The following is a 20537-nucleotide window of genomic DNA, read 5'->3' on the forward strand; positions in this document are numbered from 1 at the left end:
GTCCCGGCTCCGCCCCGGCCGCTCCGGCCCCGCCCACCTTCCTGGCTCCGCCCGCCGCTCCCAGTCCGTCCCCGGCGGCGCTCCCCACCCAGGCCCCGCCCACCGCTCGGCCCCGCCTACCGCTGGCGCCTGCGCGCGGCCCGTGAGGCCTGCGGGTCCGTGGGTCTGAGGTCCGGCGGCGGCGCCGGCGTCCGGAGGCGGCGGGTTCGAGTCCTCGCGGCCGCGCCGCAGTCCCGGTGCCCGTCTCCGGCGCGCGGGCACGACCGTTGCGGGCGGCGCGGCCGCGGCCTGCGCGGCGAATCTGCCGCGGCGAATCGGCGGGCTCGGCGGCGGCGGCGGCCTCGCGAGACTCGGGCGGGCGGACGCGCGGGCGGGCGGGGGCCGGGGCCGGGGCCGGGGCCGGGGCGGACGGGCCCGCGCGGGCGCCGCCGTCATGACGGGCCGCGTGTGCCGCGGCTGCGGCGGCACCGACATCGAGCTGGACGCGGCGCGCGGCGACGCCGTGTGCACCGGCTGCGGGTCGGTGCTGGAGGACAACATCATCGTGTCGGAGGTGCAGTTCGTGGAGAACAGCGGCGGCGGCTCGTCGGCCGTGGGCCAGTTCGTGTCGCTGGACGGTGGGTCCGCGCGGGCGGGGGCGCGGGGGGCGCGGAGGGCGCGGGGGGCAGGGGGTGCGGGGGACGTGCGGGCGCGGGGGGGACGCGGGGGACGCGGGGGTCCCCGGGGGGCAGCCCTCCCGCAGCCGGGTGGTCCCCGGTGCCCGAGCGGAGCCCGTCCCCGCCCCGCAGCCCGGGACGGCGGATAGCGGAGTTGGCAGGACGGACGCCGGTGGCGCGGCCGCCCCGTCCCTCCAGAGCGAACACGGCCGCTGCGGCCGGCGGTGGGGCGGCTCCGGGGGTCAGGGCGGCCGCCCCGCGAGCACAAAGAAAAGTTCAGTCGTCCCCGTCCCGCGAGCCGCCGTCCCCGCTGCTCCGCGCGGGGTGCGCTCGGTGCCCACGTCCGGGGCCGGCGTCTTCCCCTCGGCCGCTGCCGCTGACTTGGCCCTGGAGGGCGCTGGTGTCCGCGGCGGGTCCTGTCGTGGCTGCGGCGTGACCCTCCCCAGGCGGAGGAAGGCGCTGGAGGGGACGGCGCCGCTGCAGGCCCGCGGGGCGCCCTGGGCGCACGCACTGGCCTTTCTGCGGCCCGAGGCCCTGGGAGCCGCTCGCAGTCGTGGGGGCGCGTGTGCGGCGCGGGTCGTGTCCGTCGCGGCCTTCCCCGCCGCTCGCGCACCTTCCGCTGTTCGCGCAGGAGGGCTGGGGCCCGGACCGGCTGCCCCGCTTGCGCGGTCCCGCTGCCGTCGGTGAGGCCCGAGTCCCCGCCTCGCGCCCGTGCCGCCCGCGGACTGTGCGCGCAGCCCGAGGTTTCCGGCCGTGGAGGTGCGGAGCCGGTTCTGCGCCGGGTTCGCCGACAGTCGTTACCGCGAGCGGCGGTGGACCGGCTGCTGCGCGCGTTCCGGGGTCGCGTTCCGGGGTCGCGGCCCGGCTCCGCTGTCTTCAGTCGCGGGCTTCCCGGCCCACCTGCCCTTCCTCCCGGGTAAGCCCACCTGGTCCTCGAGCGTCGCTGTCCCGGGAGTCGCTGTGCAGCGGCTTGCTGGGTGCCGTGTGGATCCCCAGGCGATGGCTCTCGTGGGACCCGTGGGGACGCGCTCCCGTCCCTCGTGTTTTGGTCGAGGGACGGAGCGTTGGTGTTCTTGCTTCCTTGAGCGTTGGTGCCATTCTCCAGTGGACACGGCTGGGCCCAGAGGTTTTCTTTCCAGACGGTCCGCAGCCCCAAGTCCCGGAGCTTGGGCAGTGTGGGCTGTAGTGTATTCGCGGTCACCCTCGGGCGGCTTGGCGGCCGGTTGGCTTGGTCCGGGTTGGTGCATTTGCTCTAAGCTGCGGCTGCCCTTCCCTCATCCTTTGAGGTCTGTGGGGTCTGTCGTGGTGCCCCTTTTCCTGGCCCCACACTTCTTTCCCATCTTCTCTCTCATTCCCTGTGTCCGTCCCGCGGGAAGTTTACCGCCTCAGAAGAGCTTAGCAAACGGCGGTTTGGGGTCTGCTTGGCTTCTCCCTCCCGCTGTCTGCCCGTCCTCTCTGACGCAGGGCGCGTGTCTGCGTGCTCTTCCGGGACGACTTCCTGGGATGCCGGGGTGAGGGCTGCGCGGCACTGTGCTGTGGCTTTGTCACACTGTCAGACTGTCCCTCGGGTCCCTGGGAAGAATGAGAACAACAGGAAGGACAGACGGGCGTAGGAACCGACACCTAGGGTGCCCTGTGGAAGGGCGCTGTGCTGACCACACCCCGCACCTGTTGACTGGCCGCCCTCCCGGCAGCTGGGGACACAGGCTGCAGGGGCGAGGGCACCTGAGAGAGTCGCGGACGTGCGCAGGGTGCCCTGCCGGCGTGCCGTGAAGCTGGGCTCACAGCCAGGTGCCCCGGGAAGGCGCGGTTCCACGGGTGTGAAGACGCTTCCCCAGCCCAGCCTGGCTCTGTCCCGGGGCTTGTCCTCCGGGGGGCCCGCAGGGAGGGGCTGCAGATGCTGCCTGGGCTCTTAGCCCCCAGGCTGGCGGAGAGACCGCTCCTGGGCCCGCGGCTCCGTGCCCCGCCGCCCCCCCGCCCCCCCCCGTGCCCGCTCGGGGCCGTGATCTCACGACCTGCTGACGTGGGCTCCCCCAGCTCCCAGGCAGACAAGCGTGTGCCAGCGGGTTCCTCTCGGGTCCTCTGCGGCAGCCTCACCTGGAAGCCGAGCTTGCATCTCAGCGCTCAAGGCCTAAGATCCCTCCCATGGGCCCTCATCAGGGGCCCACGGTCACTGTCTTTCCTGAGCCTTCTTCCCTGTTCCTCGAGAACTGCGTATGGACAGTTAGCACAGCGGGGCGCCTGGGACTCTGTAGATGAGACGCCAGGACCGTGGGGCCAGAAGCCCTGCCTCTGTGGGCTCCCCACGGGGCTCTTTCCGGCAAGCACCCATTGTGGGCCAGGCCTGGCCTCTGGGGCCCAGGAGCTCTGGTCCCCGAGTCCCTGGAAGATACTCTTGGACCAGCCGAGTGTGAGCTGGGGGTCCAGTGCTGCTGGGGACCCGGTGGGCACGGGGGTGAGGAAGGCGGCCAGCCGAGACGAGGGGCGGCACGTGGCGCGGTGTGGCCAGAGTGGCAAGTCAGTGGGCAAAGTCGGCCTGGCTGGGGCCGTAGCGGGGTCCTGAGGCAGGGTCCTGCCGCTCCCCTGGGGAGGGCTCGGCCTGTGTGTGGCTTCCCAGCGGGGTAGGAGTGCGTGTGCGGTGCCGTGTGTCCACCCTGAGGGAGGCAGCAGCCCTCCCCCGGCTGTCCCCTCTGCCACCGGTGGTGCCGACCCCGCTGTGGACCTCCCCCTGGAGGTGTCGGCCCGCTCCCCGCAGACGCGGCCTGGAGGCGGAGCAAGCTCCAGGCCGCCTGCGGTTCCTGCTCCCTGGGGTCCTTCCTCCGCTCCCCCGGGGAGCTCTTGCCGTGGTTTCCGTAGTCACAGCTTTTCACGGCTGCAGACGTGGGCTTGTCCGTCGCGGCGTGGGTGAGCGCCGCGTTGTCACAGACCGGAGCGGTGAAGTACTTTCCGCACGTTTGTGTTGATGACCCCCCCCAGCCGTAATACCTTGAGGAAGGTTTGCAGCCCCCCGCCCTGGACGGGGAGGGCTCCCAGGAGCGGGGCCCCCCTCGCTTGCTGGGAAAGGTCCCTCTGTCCTGGGGAACGGTGGGACCCGCGCCCGCCTGCCTGGCCGTGCCTGGCCCTGCCACCTGTGACTTAGGCCTCTGAGCGCAGGGTGGTGTCCTGGCCGAAGTGCCTGTTCTCAGGAGACGTCGGCTGAACTCCGCTCAAGGCCCAGGCTGGACAGGGCTGCTCCGTCTACGATGTCGCTGGTGGCGTTTCTCGGCCGCCGCGCTCCATGCTGAATGTCCAGAATCAAGGTGTTAATCCCTTCGGAACAGGGTCTTTGGGCGCTGCATCGGGTGGAGAGGGGTCTCCGCTTAGCTCCCCGTGTCACCCTGTGTCCGTGTCCAGGCGGCGTCCCGGGACAGCCCTGCCATCGCGGGGTCCGCGGTTTTCTGGGAGGCCCCGAGGGGCTCGTGTCCCGGCTGCTGAGCCCACCTCCAGGGCCTCTGGGGAAGGGCTCACGCAGCAGGGACAGAGACCCTCCCTGTGAGTCGGGTTCTTAAAAGCTGTGCTCAGCCGTGTCGTTGGAGTGTGTGGGTGAACAGGGGTGGCTCTGGGGTGCTGAGGCCCCACAGCCCGGCCTCCTCTCCCCGGTGTGGAGGTGCTGGTGTTGCCGGCCTTGGTCCCTGTGCTCACGGTGGCCCCTCGGCTCCTGGATGCGCAGGTGGCGGTGGCGCGGGGCGTGGCGTCGGGCCTTCTGCCGCCGTCCGCGAGGGGGCGGTCTTGGCCCGGTTGTCCCGTCCTGCGGCCGCCCCGCTGGTGCGCCTTTGTTGCAGGCGCCGTCAGGGAGGATTTCTGGTGTGTTGGAAGTGGCGGGAATAGCCTGAAGGGGTCTGACGGCCGGCCACAGGCAGTCCTTCGGCTCCCGTTTCAGAGCCCCTCGGCCTCCTGCCTTACCGGTGAGACCCGCCAAACACGCTCTTTGTGTACCACGCACGTGCGCGTTCCAGATTTGCTCTCCTGTGACCCAGCCCTGGTGGGTGTTGTCTGCTGGGTGCCAGACTCTGCCTCCGGGTGGCCAGCATGCTTGCCGGGGCCACGGAGTCTGAGGGGACCAGATCCCAGAGTGTCCTGAGAGCACCTGATGCCCTGAGGCTACGCTGGGGACCTCGGGGAGCACAGGGCAAGGGTGTGCACGTGCGCCGGCCCCGTGTGCGAACCGGTCGGGAGACTGTCCCGGGACTGTCCCGGGACGGAGCCGCGTGGGACACGGTGGCCGCTGCTCCGGGAGAGGCAAGAACAGCGCGGGGACAGCAAGTAGGAGTCTCGGAAGAGCGGAAGGGGGAGGCCTCTGGCGGTTTTGTGAGATTCCGAGGAGGAAGGAGATGGCGTTAATACCCACACAGTCGCTTCTCTTTTTCTTTTCCTTTTTTTTAAAGATTTTGTTTATTTGAGAGAGAGCACGAGGCGGGGGGGGGGCAGCGGGGATCCCGAATAGCATCAGGTAGCACCTCGGTGGGGTCTGCTTGGCCGCCTTCTGTGTCTGAGCGGGGAGTGGGGCAGGGGGCCGGCGAGACAGCCCCGGTTCTTGTTCCTGCAGGCGGGGCTTTGCAGGGTTCACAGCGTCCCAGTGTCCCTTTTCTTCCCCTTTTCTAAAGGCTGTATTTATTTGAGAGAGGAAAGAGGGAGAGAGACAGAGAGAGAGTGAGCACCAGCAGGTGGAGAGGCAGAGGCAGAGGGAGCCCAACGCGGGGCTCGATCCCAGGACCCCAAGATCATGACCTGAGTCGCAGGCAGACGATTAACAACGGAGTCCCCCAGGCGCACCCATTATCTTTCTTTTGTTTTTAATGTTTTATTCATTTGACACAGAGACAGGCAGAGAGAGGGGGGGAAGCAGGCTCCCCACAGAGCAGAGAGCCTGATATGGGGCTCAATCCCAGGACCCTGGGATCATGACCTGAGGCGAAGGCAGAGGCTTAACCCACTGAGCCCCCCAGGCACCCCTTATTCTTCTGATGCAGGAGTCCAGTTGTTTATTAAAAGTACACATGCATTTTAAGTACGACAACGTGGCGATGTTTCTCTTCTCGTAAATTAAAAGTTGGGGAGGTGCTAGAGACAAACAGGCCGAGCTGTGGCTGCCGTGGCCAGGTGCTTGGAGCGTGTGGGCCTTCCTCATGGTTCCCGTATGAAAAGATTGGCGATGTAGAGATCCCCAGGTTGGAAGAAGCCACCATCACCGCAGCTGGAGGGTAGGAGATGCAGAGCCCTGACCTCAGCCCTGCAGCCCAGGGTCAGGCTCTAGGGGACTGGCTGGTGGTTTGCTGGTGGTTTGGGAAGCCCCTTGGTGCCCGTCCAGGTGGTTGAATGTCCTCTGGGCCCTGCAGCTCTCCAGCCCCCAACAGGGCCAACCTGACCCTCTCCAGGCCCTTGAGGACTCACTGCTGGTTCCTGTCCCTCCCCGTCCTGTGTGACCAGCTTCTTGAGGACAGGACGTCTGCAGTGGTGCTCTGCTGGGGCAGCAGTAGAAAGCAGAGCTCTGGGTGCAGCAAATCCATCCCCCGGTGGTGAGTGACCCCTGTCCTGGGCACCACACTCTACCGGATGGGGTCACTGGGAGGGTCCTGAGGCTTTGGTAACCATGGTAACCACACAGGAGGCAGCTGAGGATGCTGACCGGCTGGGGTCTTGCCCTCCCAAGGCCCCTCTGCCCTGCCTTGGGGCTGGGAGTGCCGGGCCCCGGGCAGCAGGCTCCTGGCCCTGCTCCTGGCCAGCCCAGCCTAGCCCAGCCCAGCCCAGCCCGTGGCCCAGCAGAGCCCCCCTGTTGCCCTTTTCCATGTTCTCTTGTCTGATTTCTTCTCATTGCTGACTGAACTTAGGACGTGTTTTGCTGAGAGCGTTGAGGAATCTGTGGGTTCGGTTGTGGTCCCAGGTATGCTGGACACTGTGCTTGCTCTGCACCGCCCGTGCTGCTGGCTGCCCGTGGGTGACCTGGAGATCTCTGCTGGCCACAGACATGGGTCATGTACTTTCCCTGGGGGCTGTTCCCGGACACAGTCTGGGTTCCCAGCCGAGTTTCCGTGTCAATGTCACGTGTGTCCTCGTCCTGCAAGCCCGACATCCTGCAGCTGAGGCGTCCCCTACACGCAGAAGCCTCTCAGCCTGCCGTGGACACTCGCTCACAGATGCACTGGCCTGTAGGACGGGCAGCGCTTCCCCGCTCTGCTGCCTTTCCTCGGCCACCCGACGGTGGGGCGTTTCAGTCTGGGGCCAAGCAGGCAGCCGCCTGGCTCTTCGCGGTGTAACGGCCAAGTCCCAGCCCCAGGGCCGTGCAGAGCGGAGTGCATGGCCCGTCCCGGGGCATCTCGGCATCGGTGCAGGCCCCAAGGCAGAGTGCCTGCAGGCCTGGCTGTGGCCACTCCTTGGGACCGGGGCCCCCTAGGCTTCCGTTCTGTGGGTGGGCTGCACACGGGTGGGTGAGGAGTGCCTCCTGCAGTGAGGCTGGCTTGTAGGCTCTGGACCACAGAGGCCCACAGTCCTGTGCCTGGGGGGACGGGTGCAGTGACCAGCGGCCGCGGGCAGAGGCGGGGCACGCGGAGGGCCCCGGGGCGGGTGAGCTGTCGTCCGCGGTGAGCTCTGCTCTCTCTAGCTGCCACGGGGCAGCGTGCGCTCTGGAACACGGTCAGAGAGTGCGGCTGGGCGCGGCCCCTGCCAGGGCTCAAGGTCAGGGCCACACGCGTCTTGGCATGTCTGAGGGTGGGGAGGTTTGCCAGTTGCTAAGAGTGGCAGGGGAGGCCCCAGTTCTGCAGCCACGAATGCTGATCCCACGGTGTCCTTGCTTCAGAAACGCCCCGTGCCCTGAGGGTCGGCTGGTGTGGTTCTTTCCTGCCAGAGTCTGACGAATCCGTCTGATTTGTTTTTCTAGGTGCTGGCAAAACCCCAACGCTGGGCGGCGGCTTCCACGTGAACCTGGGAAAGGAGTCCAGAGCGCAGACCCTGCAGAACGGTATTCCCCGTGGCGGGCGCTCTGGAGGACGGCAGGTTTCGGGGCGGGGAGGGCAGGACTGGGCGGCCTGCAGGGACCCTGGCTAGTGCTTTCTGAAGCGCGTCGAACAGGAGCGTGTGACTCCTGACTTCTGGGGAAAGTGTCCACCAGTAAGTGGGACGTTAGCTGCGGTCAGCTCAGGCAGGGACCCGTTCTCCGGGCCCTCTTGGGTGTTTGCGTGAGGACACTTTCAGGAATGTCAGGGCACAGCAGAGTGCCTCCTGCTGCTGCATCCCTGGGTTCTGTGGTCTTCACGGAGACCCCGCAGCTTCCGCACAGACTCGTGGCGCAGAGTCACACGGACTGCGGGGTTCCCGGCGCCTGCGGAAGTTCGCGCTCTGCTGTGGTCTGTGACACGCGCGGTAGCATCACGTCTGGGAAGTCACTGTGCGTGCCTCCGTTAAAACCGCCTCCTTGCTAACCACGCGCACGGCCGTCTGGGCTCCCAGCCCGTCCCCGTCTTCGCCGGAGGAGGGTCCAGCCCCCGCGGCGCCGGCTGCTGACCAGTGGTGGGGGCTGGAGGCGGGGGCGCCCCCAGCAATTTCTTAAAACGAGACAGGAAGGACGTTTGTGGCACCGACGGGCTCTTCCTTGCACGAACGATTTCTCTGTAGCAGGGGACGCTGCTGGACAGCATCCGACCCACGGGAGAACTTCTTCCAAAACGGGAGTCGGTCCTCCCCAAGCCTGCCGCTGCTTTGTGACTCGGTGTGTGGGACAGTCTAGGTCCCCTGCTGTCCTCTCAGCCGCCCGCACGGCCTCCCCCCGGGAGCAGCCTCCGTGTCAGGAACGCACCTTCTCTGCTCCCCCACAAGAAGCCTCGCCGCCGCCTTTCAAGACTGATCGGGAGACTGTGGCCGTTCGGTCCCGTCTTCCGGCCTCGCTGCTGGCTCTGGTTCTCTCGCTGTTTCCACCACAGTGGCAGGGACGCCCCCCACTCAAGACTCGGACCTTCACCGTCACCCACGAGGGCTGGAGTCCACTTCCTCCAAACCCCTGTGGATAGTCTGACTCTTCCCAGATGTCGTGGATCTTCTTGACAGCATCTGGAACGGAGAATCCTTTTCAGGACGTTTCCATCGACTTTGCCCCGATCCATCAGAGGAATCACTATGATGGCAGCTCCAGCCTTAGGACAGGCATTTCTTGATAATAAGACTTAAAGATCAAAGTGATTCCTTGATCTGTAGGCTGGCTGTCGTGGCAGCAGGCGTGAACACAACGTTAATCTCATCATCCGTCTCCGTCCAGGCTCTTGGGTGCCCAGGTGCCCTGCCAGTGAGCACTAATGTCTGTTGGACTTTTTAAAAATATATATTTTATTTATTTATTTGAGAGAAAAAGTATATGCAGGGGGAGCAGCAGAGAGAGAGGGAGAAGCAGATCCCGCTGAGCAGGCAGTGGGTCTCAATCCCAGGACCGTGGGGTCATGACCGGAGCCGGAGGCGGACACTTAACCGACTGAGCCCCCCAGGCGCCCCCGAGCAGTAGTTGTGGCAGGAGAGCTCTTGTTTTCTGAGCGGCAGGTCTCAACCGCGGCTGGAAACACTCAGTAAACCGTGTCATCGGGGCTTTGGGGTTCCGCTCGTGGAGCACAGGCACAGTAGAGGCAGCAGGACTGTAGGGGCCCAGATGTTCAGGAGGGTAAGCGAGCGCGGCTTCCACTCCAAGTCACCAGCTGCGTCGCTGCTAACAGGAGGCTCCGCCCGGCCTCCGAAGCTTACACGACAGGCACTGGGCTCGCCTCTCCGGCTGTGGACGTCCTAGACGGCCCGGGGTGGCTCGCTCTTGTGGAGAATGTGCTCAGCCTCTCCATCGGCACGGCGGGCTCCCCTCGCACGGTCGTTACGGAGCCGGCTGCTTGCCTTGAGCCTTCGGAGCCCGCCTGGGCCGCCTCCAGTCTTTCCCGGTGCAGGCTCGTCCCCTCTCCGCCTTCAGGGGACAGAGGAGTCGGGGCCTGGCTCTGGACCAGGCTTTGGCGGGAGGGAATGTCACGGCGGCCGGTCTGATCCCTCCGGACCACTCAGCCTTTCTCCGATCGGCGCGAAGGCCGTCTCGCTTTCTTATCCCTGTGCTCGCTGGAGTGGCACTTTTCATTTCCTTCGAGGACTTTTCCTTTGCATCCACGGCCAGGCTCACTGTCTGAGTCAGAGGCCAAGCTGTCGGCCTCTCTCGCCTTCCACGTGCCTTCCTCTCCGCACTCACTTGACGTAAAGCGAGAGGCGCGGCTCTTCCTTCACCGGACACCACTTAGCGACCACCGCAGGCTTCTCTAACTGGCCGAATTCCAACACTGTTGGGTCTCGGGGACCAGGGAGGCCTGAGGAGGGGGGGAGGGAGGGATCGGCCAGTGTGGGGAGCCGTCGGGACGCACACGACATTGATGACGTTCATGGTCTTGCGTGGGCGTGGATCGCCGCGGCCGGAAGCCATTGCAACAGGAACAGTGAAGCTCACGGCTCACGGACGATCGTTAACGGCCCAAACAATGGTAAAGTTTTGAAATGTTGGGAGAATTACCAAAGTGTGACCCAGAGACACGTGGTGAGCAAGTGTGGTTGGAAAAATGGCACCCACAGAGGTGCTGGCAGCGGGGTGCCAGGAGCCTTCCGTCCGTGAGGAGCGCAGCGCCTCTGCAGGACAAGACGCCCGCCTGCTGGGAAGGCGGCTGGGCGAGCTTCGCGCTCAGGGACCCCCACCCCTGTGGGTGCATGTGGGACCCGCTCCGGCCACGGCCCGCGTGCGGTCAGCACCTTGGACGCGTGCTCCTTCCTTCACGGCCGTGGTTGGCTCTTAGCGTGGCTCTTTCTCGTCAGCGGTGACGCCGTGTGCAGGCCCTTCGCCCTTCGCCACGGCGGATGCTTGCCTCACGGCCAGCACGTGGTCGCGTCTGGTCCCCAGGGCCATGAAAGGAGGGTTTTTCTGCACACGCGTGTGCGTGTCCCTCGGGCCAGGCTCCTCGCGATGCTTGCTGAGTTCAGTTTGGCTCGTTCTGTCCCCTGAGGGCACATGAAGAGCCCCACGGTGACGGTGGGTCCCCCCGTAGCGTGGCCGGGCTTCTGTCTGACCGGGCGCGCACAGACGTGGACTTGGTCCTGGCAGGCAGCCCGACCCTCTGGTGCACTAGGAGCGCTCTGCCCTCGACCCCGTGGCGCCCGCCCAGCTCCGCCCGCTTCCTTCTCGCTGGTGCAGCCACACTGTGCGCTTCCTCCTCGGCGGACCTAAGGGTCCCCTGTGTGTGCAGGACGTTCCCTGGTGCAGAGCGTCTGCTCCAACAAGCCAGCACGGTGCGTCCCCCGGGCTCGCGCATGCGTTGGAGCCCGCAGCGTCGGAAGAGGGGCCTCGGTGCCCACCCACTTGGTGGGGAGACCGCAGAAGCCGTCCGTCCCGCGAGGACTGCTGACCCCTTGGCTCATTAGTGAAGCCGACTGTGCAGGGTGCTCCGGGGGCATCCGCCGAGCTCCGTGGGGAAGCTCTCTGCTGCCCTGGCAGCCTGCACCCCTGAGACCCTTGCTGTGGGCCTCTGCAGACCCTTCCGCGGGGCTCCTACAGGAGGACGGCGGCCTGGGGCCTGCAGGACAGCCTGACTGCCCCTCCAGCAGCCTGGGTGGGTGTCCCCTCCTGCCATGGTCAGCATCACATCTTTGCCCCCTGAGTCGAGGCTGCGGGGTTCAGGGAGGCCAGTGGGTCCAGTCCCTTTCCTGTTGCTTCCGACCAGAGCTGTCCACACAGCGCTGGGGGCCGGCGCGGTCCTTGCCTGGCAGTGAGCCCGCACGGTGTTGCCCTCCTGTCCCCGGAGATTCCCTTCTCTCTTGGCGCTGGCGGGTAGATGGCGTTTTGTCCCCTTCCTGTCACCTGGCCCGTCGCCGCGGGTCCCGCACACACCGTGGAAGGCGTACTTGGCGCGTCTCTGATGTGTCGGGGCTCCTCCCGCCGGCTGTGGGTTGTGCCTTCCATGCCTGCCGCTGCGTCCCTGCTGCTGGGTGCTGGTGCCCCTCCTGCCCCGTGGGCACCGGTGCGCTGACCGGCCGTGGAGAGGCGCTCGTGGGAGCCCCGACCGGGTGCCACGCCCCCTGCCAGGTTTGGGTGCAGCCTGGGAACGGAGCTTCCGGAGCTTCCGTCGGCGTAGGTGTGTTAGGCGCTGCTGGCCGCTCTAGGAAACAGGAGAGCTGGGGAGTGAGCCGCCTGACAGCGCAGGCCCTGGCCGAGGTTCGCGCTCACGGGGCTTTGCCATGTCCTGGCCTCCGTCCCGAATGGTGCTGCTGCCCACACCTTTCCCAGGCCAGTCTCTGGTTTTTTGGCAGTGGACTCCGGGTGTGGTTTGCAAGCAGGCCAGCGAGAGAGACCCTGCGGGCCCCTTGTCCTCGCTCTGGGCACGTGCGGAGGGCCCGGCAGGTGCCCCGCAGAAGGCAGGAGCTGGTGACCCCGGGCCGGCAGCAAGGAAGGTGACTGCCCGGCTGTGTCGGTCTCTCTTCATCTTTCCTAACTGGGCCCTTTGCAGTTTCTGTCTGTCTTTGGAGTCGTGGCTTGACCGGCTCCTCTTCTTGGGACACACTTCTGTCCTTTCCGTGTGTCTGTCTGCTCTGTTAAGTACACGGAGAGTGTGGAGCACCGGACGCACGGCCGTCAGCACTGCCCACTGAGCGTCCGTGCGGACGTGGGCCTCACCGGTCAGGGCGGGTGTATTCCTGGGGGCCAGGCCGCTGCTCTTCCCTGGGGCCTGTGCTGTGTGGGGGCACCACGCGGCCTGCCCGCTCGGGGCTTCCCTTCCGGCCGCACGTGTCGTCCTTAGGTGGCGGCTGCTGGTGGGCGTGTGCCCGCTCGGGGCGTCGGGGCAGCCGGGGAGCGTCTCCTGTGAGCACGGCTGAGCTGTCCGCCCGCCGCCCGCCACCCGCAACCCTGTGAGCGCGGGGCCACGCGGTCCTTGGCGTCCACCGTGTGCGCGCTTGGGCCGCCGGGAGAGCCCGTTCCTGAGGCGCCCGCCCGCCGTGCCTTTGCTTGCGTGTTTTGAGAAGCTGAGCTGACGTTCTGCCCCTGCTTGGTTGGTGTTTCCACACGGCCTGGGTCCGAGTCCTCGCTGGAACGCGCGCCGTGGGTCCTGTCCCCAGCCGGTGGCTTGGCTTTTCACGCTCCTGTCTCTGAAGGCATTCGTGGAGTCCGGATACGTTGGTTTTTTAGGGTTAGGGGGTTTTGTGACTTAAGAAACTCTGTCTCCTCCAAGATCTGAGGACCCCGCGGGTTTGCGCCCGGAGGCGTTGTTTTCTGGTGCGCAGTCAGGGCCAGGACCTATCGCGGGTCGGTCTCGTGCGGGGGCGTGCGTCGCGGTGCGGTTTCCATTTCTCAGTGCGCAAGTCCAGGTTCCCGCCCGTCAGCGAGGCCATCCTTTCCGCGAGATGCTGAACGGGTCCCTTTGTCCCCAGGGACCATACGTGGGACAGTCGACCCCAGCCTGTGTTGGGACACCAGGGCCTGTCGTTTCTCTGGAACGGCGCTCTGTGGGTCGGCGTGTGCTGGGGCCGGCGCGTTCACCGAGGCTCTCCGCTCTGTCCCCCTTCAGCCCGGTCTCGGCTTCTCTGGCTCCCTTGTGCGGCGCGTACCCCGGCCGGCTGTGGCTGTCCGCGCGGAGACTTGCCCAGAGTTTGGTTGGGATCAGCTGGTGCAGAATGTCTCCGTTTCCTCAGAAATGCGGTCGCCCGCAGCTGCCGCCCGTGGGCGGTCCCGTGGTCTGTGGCCGCTCCCGTGGTCTGTGGCCGCCATGACTCCTGCCCCTTCCCCATCTTCACGCGCCGCTCACGTCCCGGGCTCCGTGCGTGTTCCTGCCGTGTGCGTGTGGCTGCCGTCCCCGGCGCCGTGGGGCAGGGTGGTGACCGTGTGTGTTCTTGGCCGGCTCCTGACCTTGACGTGACAGTGGCCACGGGCGTGTTGTCGCAAGCACGATGTTCGCGTTTCGTCACGTGTCCGTGTGGCCTGTTGCAGTACTGGTACGGGTTTTCCTTCTATCTGGTTGCTGTGCTGAACTGCCCCGATTCTGTGGATGCTGGGCTCCCCTCGTGCTTCTGGGACAAGCCCCCTGGGGCCCCGGGGCACCCTGTCCGCTGTCTGTAAGGGCCCCAGCGTCCTCCTGGATGTGGGGGAGGACACGAAGCCATCTGGGCCTTCAGTTTTCTCTCTTAAGTCTAAAGCTGGAAGGAGCAGCTTCTCGGGTGCGACGCCTTTCATCGGGTCTCACTGCGACCAGTTCGGTTTTTCTCTTCCCCTTGTCGGATTTGGTGAGACGTCATTTTCAGACTCAGACTGTGTCGGGCTCGCTGGTAAGACCCTCGCCTGGGCTCCGGGGCCTCCTGACGCAGGAAGACGGCCTTCTCCACTCCCGACCGTGCTGATCTGTGCGTCCCCCCGTTCCCCTGTAGCTGGGGACCGATCGGGCGGCAGCTGTGTGCGCCTCGGCAGAGCGTCCGCTCATGCCTCTGTCCTGTTTGCTTCCTGCCTGGCTGGAGCCCTCGCCCCCTCATTCCTTCCCCGCGACGTTTCTGGCTCCTGTTCCTCTGCAGCTTCTTGGCTTGGAAGATCTGGCCACCGTTTCAGGCCTTCTCGTCGGGGTGTTTGCGAGGACAGCGTGGATGGCCGCGGGCTCTGCGCAGCCGGGACCCTCAGGCTCAGAGACGGCACTTTCTCCTTTTCGTTCCGTGGCCTTCTTCACGCTTGGTTTTAAACGGCCTCTGGTCTCCCAGCGCAGTTGCCGGACCGAGCCCAGGAGCGCGCCCTCGACCAGCGTCCCTGGTGCAGGTGTCTCCCACGGCCCGGCTGCTGGGTGGCCGCTTGTCCCCGGGGCTGCGAGCCGCCTCGCCGTCTTCAGCCTCCTCCTGTCCTTGACCGTTTCTCCCTGGGCACATTCGAGCAGTCCTGGCTGTGGATTTGGGGCGATCCCTCGTCTTTGCCCCACGTCAGGCTGTACGGGCTCCGGGGCCTTGGCACTGGTGACCCAGCCTGGTGTGCTGCGGCGCCCCTCCCTTCCCCGTGCTGTGCTCCTTAGAGGCCGGTCCCTGAGACCGGCCGGCGGGGGCTGCGCCACGACCGGCAGAGCCATGGGGAGGGGGTCACGCTCCTCCCGCGAGTGTGGCGCTGCCCCCGCGGCCTCACCGCCCACCTCCCTTCTGCCCCACGGTGCGCGCCCGTGTCCGCGCCCTCAGCTCTGCGTGCGGTGGAGTCCCTGCTCCGCGGGACTGGGGTTTCTCCCTGTGGCCTCCCGCTGTCCTCATGCTGTGTCCTTGTTCGCTCGGATGACCCTCCTGCAGGAGTCTGCGCCCATCTGCAGGGAGAGGCCTCTGAGGCAGCTGCGAGCCTCCCTGTGGACCCCGCCGGCAGCCGCTCCTCCTCTGCCCCCCAGCCCAGTGGTCTTGATCTGGGTCTGCTCAGCCCTTCGGCCCTTCGCTTGGTTTTGAGTTCTGTCTTGTTTTGAAGTAGGCCCCACCCCCGGCGCAGGGCTGAACTCTTGATGCTGAGATGGAGACCTGAGCCGAGGTCAAGGGTCGGACACTCCACTGACGTTGCCACCAAGAAGCCCCTAATTTTGAGTTTTATCTTATTTTTTTTTAGAACAATTAGAAAAAAACATTTTTCTTTACTTATTTGAGAGAGAGCGAGAGGAAGAGAGATCACAGAGGCAGGGGGAGAAGCAGGCTCCCCGCCAAGCAGGGAGCCCGACGCGGGACTCGATCCCAGGACCCCGGGATCATGACCTGAGCCAAAGGCAGCGGCTTAACCCACTGAGCCACCCAGGCACCCCCTGATTTTAAGTTTTTAAAAAAGTTTGTTCGTGTTTTTGATAGTCAGGGGCTGTATCGTTTTAGTTATAGCCTCTTGATACTTTTTTTTTTTTAGGATTTTATTGATTTATTTGACAGAGACACAGCAGAGAAGGAGCGCAAGCGGGAGCGGGAGCGGGAGAAGCAGCTTCCCGCCGAGCAGGGGGCCTGATGTGGGGCTGCATCCCAGGACCCTGGGACCGTGACCTGAGCCGAAGGCAGACGCTCAACGCCTGAGCCCCCCAGGCGCCTGCTCCTGACACACGTGTGTGGAACGGCATCTTTCCTGACACTTGGGAGGGCGACAGGGGCTTTGGAAGCGTTTTCTGTTACCAGCGGCTTGTGGGGCCCGGAGTTTCTCTGCCTTTCGTTGCCTTTCCCCGTGAAGTCGCTGATTCTCGGTGTCCCCTTTCACGTCTGCAAACAGGCTTCTGTCGCAGGTGCCCCCGGAGCCGGTCAGGGGAGTCACTGTGACGCGTGGCCTTGCTGGGGCACCATCATGTCCACTGCAGTGGCCTGACCGTGGGGCCTGGCTGGTGTCACCAAGGTCCTCCTGGCCTGGGGTGTTGTGGGGGGCCGTCCTGTGGACGGAGGCCAGAGACTCGAGCGGTTCTGCCCGAGACCCATCTTCTGCGTGTTCCTGGGGCACTTTCCCGGCCCTGGCCCTACTCTGCGCTCATTCTGCTGCCCTCGCCATTGCCGCGGGCCCGGAGGATGCTCTTCAGCCACTGGCTCGAGTGGAAAGACGGGCCTAGTTTTCACAGACTGCCAGGGTTGAAGGCAGCCGCGTGCTCGCTTTTAGCGTTCCCGGGTGCGGAGGAGGCCCAGGGAGAATGGGCTGCGGCCGGTGAGTCGGCCACCGGTCTGGCAGGCGTTTCTGGTGTTAACATCGTCGCACGCCCAGCAGTGTGTGGCCGGGGACTCTCCAGTTTGCCTGCTGGGCTTGCTGACCCCACACACGGCAGACTCTGACCTGGAGGGGCGGGGGGACTGCTGACGGGACGGGGTCTCTTTCGGGTGACGAAATAGTCTGAATTGTGCTGAATATGCAAAAACCGCTTTTTTAAAGATTCTGTTTGAGAGGTAGCGGGTGCGGGCGCGTGCACGCACAGCAGGGGAGCAGCAGGGGTGCGGGGGGCAGACGCTGCCCCGCAGGGAGCCTGACACAGGCCTCCACCCCAGGACCCCGGGACCGTGACCTGAGCTGAAGGCAGATGCTCCACCGGCTGAGCTCCCAGGCGCCCCTAAAAACACGGAGTCGTGTCCCTAGAGTGGGCGGGTTGTAACGGAGTGTGGGCTGCACCCAGTCAAGATGTCATGACTTCCTGCAGGAATTCTGAGCCCTCAGGCCACCAGGGAGCCCCGCTTTGTTCCAAGAACTCCCAGGCCAGTGGGGAGCCTGTGCTGGGCCCCTTTCTGTCCAGTCAGGGCCGTGGCTCTAGGGACGGTGACCCCCGCCCGTGTCAGCTCAGCCGACGGGAGGCCTCCAGGCCGGACGGGGTGCTCTGCCGGGAGGGGCGCTGACCATGCGGTCCCCCGGCTGCCGGTCCCTTGGGGCGCTGGCTCCTCAGGTGCCTGTGGCCGGCAGGCGCTTGTCACCGTGCGTGTGGGGTGGGAAGGCCAGGCCGCGGGAGTGGAGAAGGCCCACAGACGCCGCCTCCCCAGCCTGCTGTCCTTGTCAGAGAGCACGAGCCTGCGCTTTCCCCGGCCCAGCTCAGGGGGCCTTTGCCCGAACAGCATGGATCTGGGGAGCCTGTGTGCCGGGGTCCAGTGTGGTAGCTGGGAGTGGGGTGTGGACGGGTGCCTACAGTGCAGCTCTTGGGGTGCTCTGACGTGGGTGTCTGGCTTCCTGATTCTGTGCCGCTGGGCACGTGGCCTGCGGCGACCCTCCTGTCCACACACACAGGACTCCTGTGCCCCCTCCTGTCCACACACACAAGACTTATGCGCCCCCCTCCCCAGCTTCTGGGATGTGCCCGGGCGTGTGCACATGCACATCAAGTCCCGGCGTCCACTCACGTCCCAGCAGCCCCTTCCCACCCCTTCCCACCTCAAATCTGCCAGGAGCTGTGCCCGCCCTTGGGGCCCCAGCGGGCTGGAGCCACAGCTCTTGGGGTGGGGGCTGGCGTGGGGGCGCCGGCCAGGACGCACACAGGGCCCTGCTGGGAGGGCTGGGGGCCACCACCCAGGCTCCCGGGTGCCGGAGCAGGAGGCAGGCACTCAGCTGTGGGGCCATGGCCGTCCGGCCATGTCGTCCGTCCCTGTCTGGAGGCCACGTCTGTGCGGAGCACGTGGCGATACTCCGTGGCGAGGAGTGGCTCCCGGCTGGCCGACACGCGGCCCTCTGCCGGCCCCGGAGCCGCCGGGTGAGGAGGGGACGTCGTGGGTCCCGGTGCCCGCACACGAGGCTTGGGCCCCACGAGAAGGGGACCGGACGCCGCAGAAGGGCGCGAGCCGGCGTGTGTCTCCGGTGCCGGGAGCCGGTGGTGACGTCCCGTATTGTGTCCTAGGGAGACGCCAGATCCACCACCTGGGGAGCCAGCTGCAGCTCAACCAGCACTGCCTGGACACAGCCTTCAACTTCTTCAAGATGGCCGTGAGCAAGCACTTGACCCGCGGCCGCAGGATGGCCCACGTGATCGCGGCCTGCCTCTACCTGGTGTGCCGCACCGAGGGCACCCCACGTATCCTTTGCCTCGGCTCCTCGCGTGGGACGGCTCTGCGCGGGTCCCCCCGACGGGGCTCCGTTGCCCCCGTGACCTGCTGTCTGTGTTCCCTTCTGGCCCGGGGGACGGACTGTCACGTTGGATTTCGTGGCCCCTCACTGGCTGGGAACGGGGCAGCCGGGTGCCCGGCCCCCGTGGCCACTGGGGAGGGCAGGACGCACTCTGCCTGAGACTGGCCGCTGTCCTGCCGTCCTCCTGCCCCCCCCCCACCGTCCACCAGCCCTTCTTGGAGAGGACGGGGGTCTGGTCCACCGGTGCGGGTGGGCTGCCGGCCCTCTTGCACAGACCTGGCAGGCCGTCCCGCGTGCCCCCCTGGGAGAACCTTTGGGGCTTTCTCGCCCTTCGCCCGGGCTACTCCCCCTCTGCACCTGCTCTGTTTTCTGCCGTCCCCTGGGTTCCATTCACCTCTCTGACACGGGACCCCTGCTCCTGGCCCCATGTCCTTGTTCTGCATAGCACAGCCTCCAGTGGTTTCCTGCAGGGGGTTTCCGCCTGTGCCCTCGGGACTGGGCCGGTGGACCCCAGGCTGCACTGGTTTCCAGGACGTGGACAGCGGTGCCCACTCCTCTGTCAAGCAGCTGGGCGCCCTGACCCTTGGGCCTGCGTCTGTGGTGACTGTGCTGTTCCCCAGAGGCCCCTGCCGTCCAAGCTGTGGACCCAGAGTCCCCGCCATAGCCTCTTAAGCTGCTCGTGTTTCCTCCCGGGGCGTCACTGTGGCTCACAGCGCGGCCGCCAGCTGCCTTCTCGTGTGTACAGGGCGGCGCAGTCCGTCTCCCGCCACGTCCTCATTTCTGCTCCCACACTCGCACCCGGAGGAGCTCTGTGTCCTGTGAGCGCTGCGTCTTGGTGATGTCCTGTTCTGGGGCCACAGCCGCCCTCTGGGGGCCTCTCGCGGCATCTGTGTCCCCCTCACAGGCTGTCCTCACTGGCCGTGGCTCTTGTGGGTACGTGTGGGCCCCTGGAAGGGTCCTGGTAGCAGGGTGCGTGGCTGGATGTGCTGGCTGCCCCTCCGGCTGGGCAGTCCTCCGTACGCGAATCTTTCATTAAAGTGTAAGATTTTGGAAACCTAGGATTGGAGCACGAAGTACCTGACGCAGGTGAATGCTGGAAGCAGGCGTGGGCTTCGGGTTCCTGTCACCGCATCCGTCCGACGCCGCCGCTACCTGCCTTGCCTCTGCTGTGCTCTGTCCCCCCAAACCCGTGCGTGGTGTGGATGTCCCCGAGCGCGTGCACGGAGCTTGAGGCTGGGCTGGCGCTGCCCGAGTTCCCAGGAGTGCCGGGGAGCTGGACGCAGTGTGCAGGCTCTGGAATCTGGCCGGAGGGCGGGGGCTCAGAGCAGGTGCTCCTGTGGGAGAAGGAGGTGCACACAAGCCGCCCAGCTCGCTGGCCACGGGGGGAGCAGTGCTGTGCCTTGTGTGCTGCGGTGGGAGGGAGAGGGCATGGCCCCTGTGGGGGACCCTTTCTCACTACGGCAGAGTTCCCCCTCAGCCGCCTAAGAAGTGTCCTCAGACACACTGGGCCACGGTGCCCACGGCAGCACCGTCACTGTCACCCGAAGGGGCGGCTGCATGGGGGGCCAGGCCCAGAAGGGTCTTTCAGCCCACTGTCCCTGGACAGAAGCATCAGGGGGAAGCCACACAGCCCTGTTGTTGCCGGGCGGGCCCACGTGCACCCACGGGAGGGTCCTCGCTGCCACAGCTGCCACTGGAGCCTGTGGCGTTCACGGATCCTGCCGAGCTGCCAGTAGGCCTGAGCTTGGAAGCTGTGTGTGCAGGGAGGCCGCCGTCCCCTGCGACTGGTCACCAACCCCGGGGGCCCGAGTGGGAGGGACAGATGTGCCCGGCACAGCACTGCCTGCGGCCCTCCTGCTCCAGGCTGGCACGCATCAGGGGTGGCCGGTGTCACCAGGCCCCAGGAAGTTGCAGATTCAAAGATCACACACTGATGTGTTGGCCGCCTGGGGGCTTCTGGCCCCTGGGGGCTGCTGGCCAGCATGTCCGTCCTGTCCTGACCGGGGTGTGTGGCTGTGTCTGGGGTCGAGGTCCGGGCCAGGTGTCTGTGTGGTGAGTAGCCTCCCCGCCAGCTGTGGCCATCATGGTGGGCCCTTCCTGGGGTTGAACTCTGGCCGAGGGCCACCTTCGCATCTGGTTCTTTACGGCTCATGTGTGCACTTGTTTTTCTGCCCTGCTCGTAGAAACGCTCTTGTGGGGTCCCTTCCAGAAGCTTTTAGTTTTACGGGTTCCCTCGGAATTCGGGGTTTCCGAGGGTGGGCTTTGCTGCGCTCCCAGGTGCCCTGTCCTCGGGTGTCTGCGCCGTC

The 20537-nt window shown here is 66.1% G+C and overlaps 1 protein-coding gene across 2 annotated transcripts in view; it reads left to right on the top strand.

Annotated features, from left to right (window-relative positions):
• The first annotated feature begins 423 nt into the window (after nt 1-423).
• The window catches only part of BRF1 (BRF1 RNA polymerase III transcription initiation factor subunit), a 46712-nt gene continuing 26598 nt past the window's right edge, over nt 424-20537 (top strand). Inside the window, exons 1-3 of one of the 2 annotated variants that reach the window (XM_044231705.1) lie at nt 424-617; nt 7570-7650; nt 18005-18178. In XM_044231705.1, the coding sequence (XP_044087640.1) occupies nt 434-617; nt 7570-7650; nt 18005-18178 (439 nt within the window). In that variant the 5' untranslated portion in view covers nt 424-433. Of the gene's footprint in view, nt 618-4556; nt 4601-7569; nt 7651-18004; nt 18179-20537 lie in introns of those variants that run through there. The other variant, XM_044231707.1, reaches the window with a different exon arrangement.

Source organism: Neovison vison, chromosome 13, assembly GCF_020171115.1.
Source record: "Neovison vison isolate M4711 chromosome 13, ASM_NN_V1, whole genome shotgun sequence".
Lineage (NCBI taxonomy): Eukaryota > Metazoa > Chordata > Mammalia > Carnivora > Mustelidae > Neogale > Neogale vison.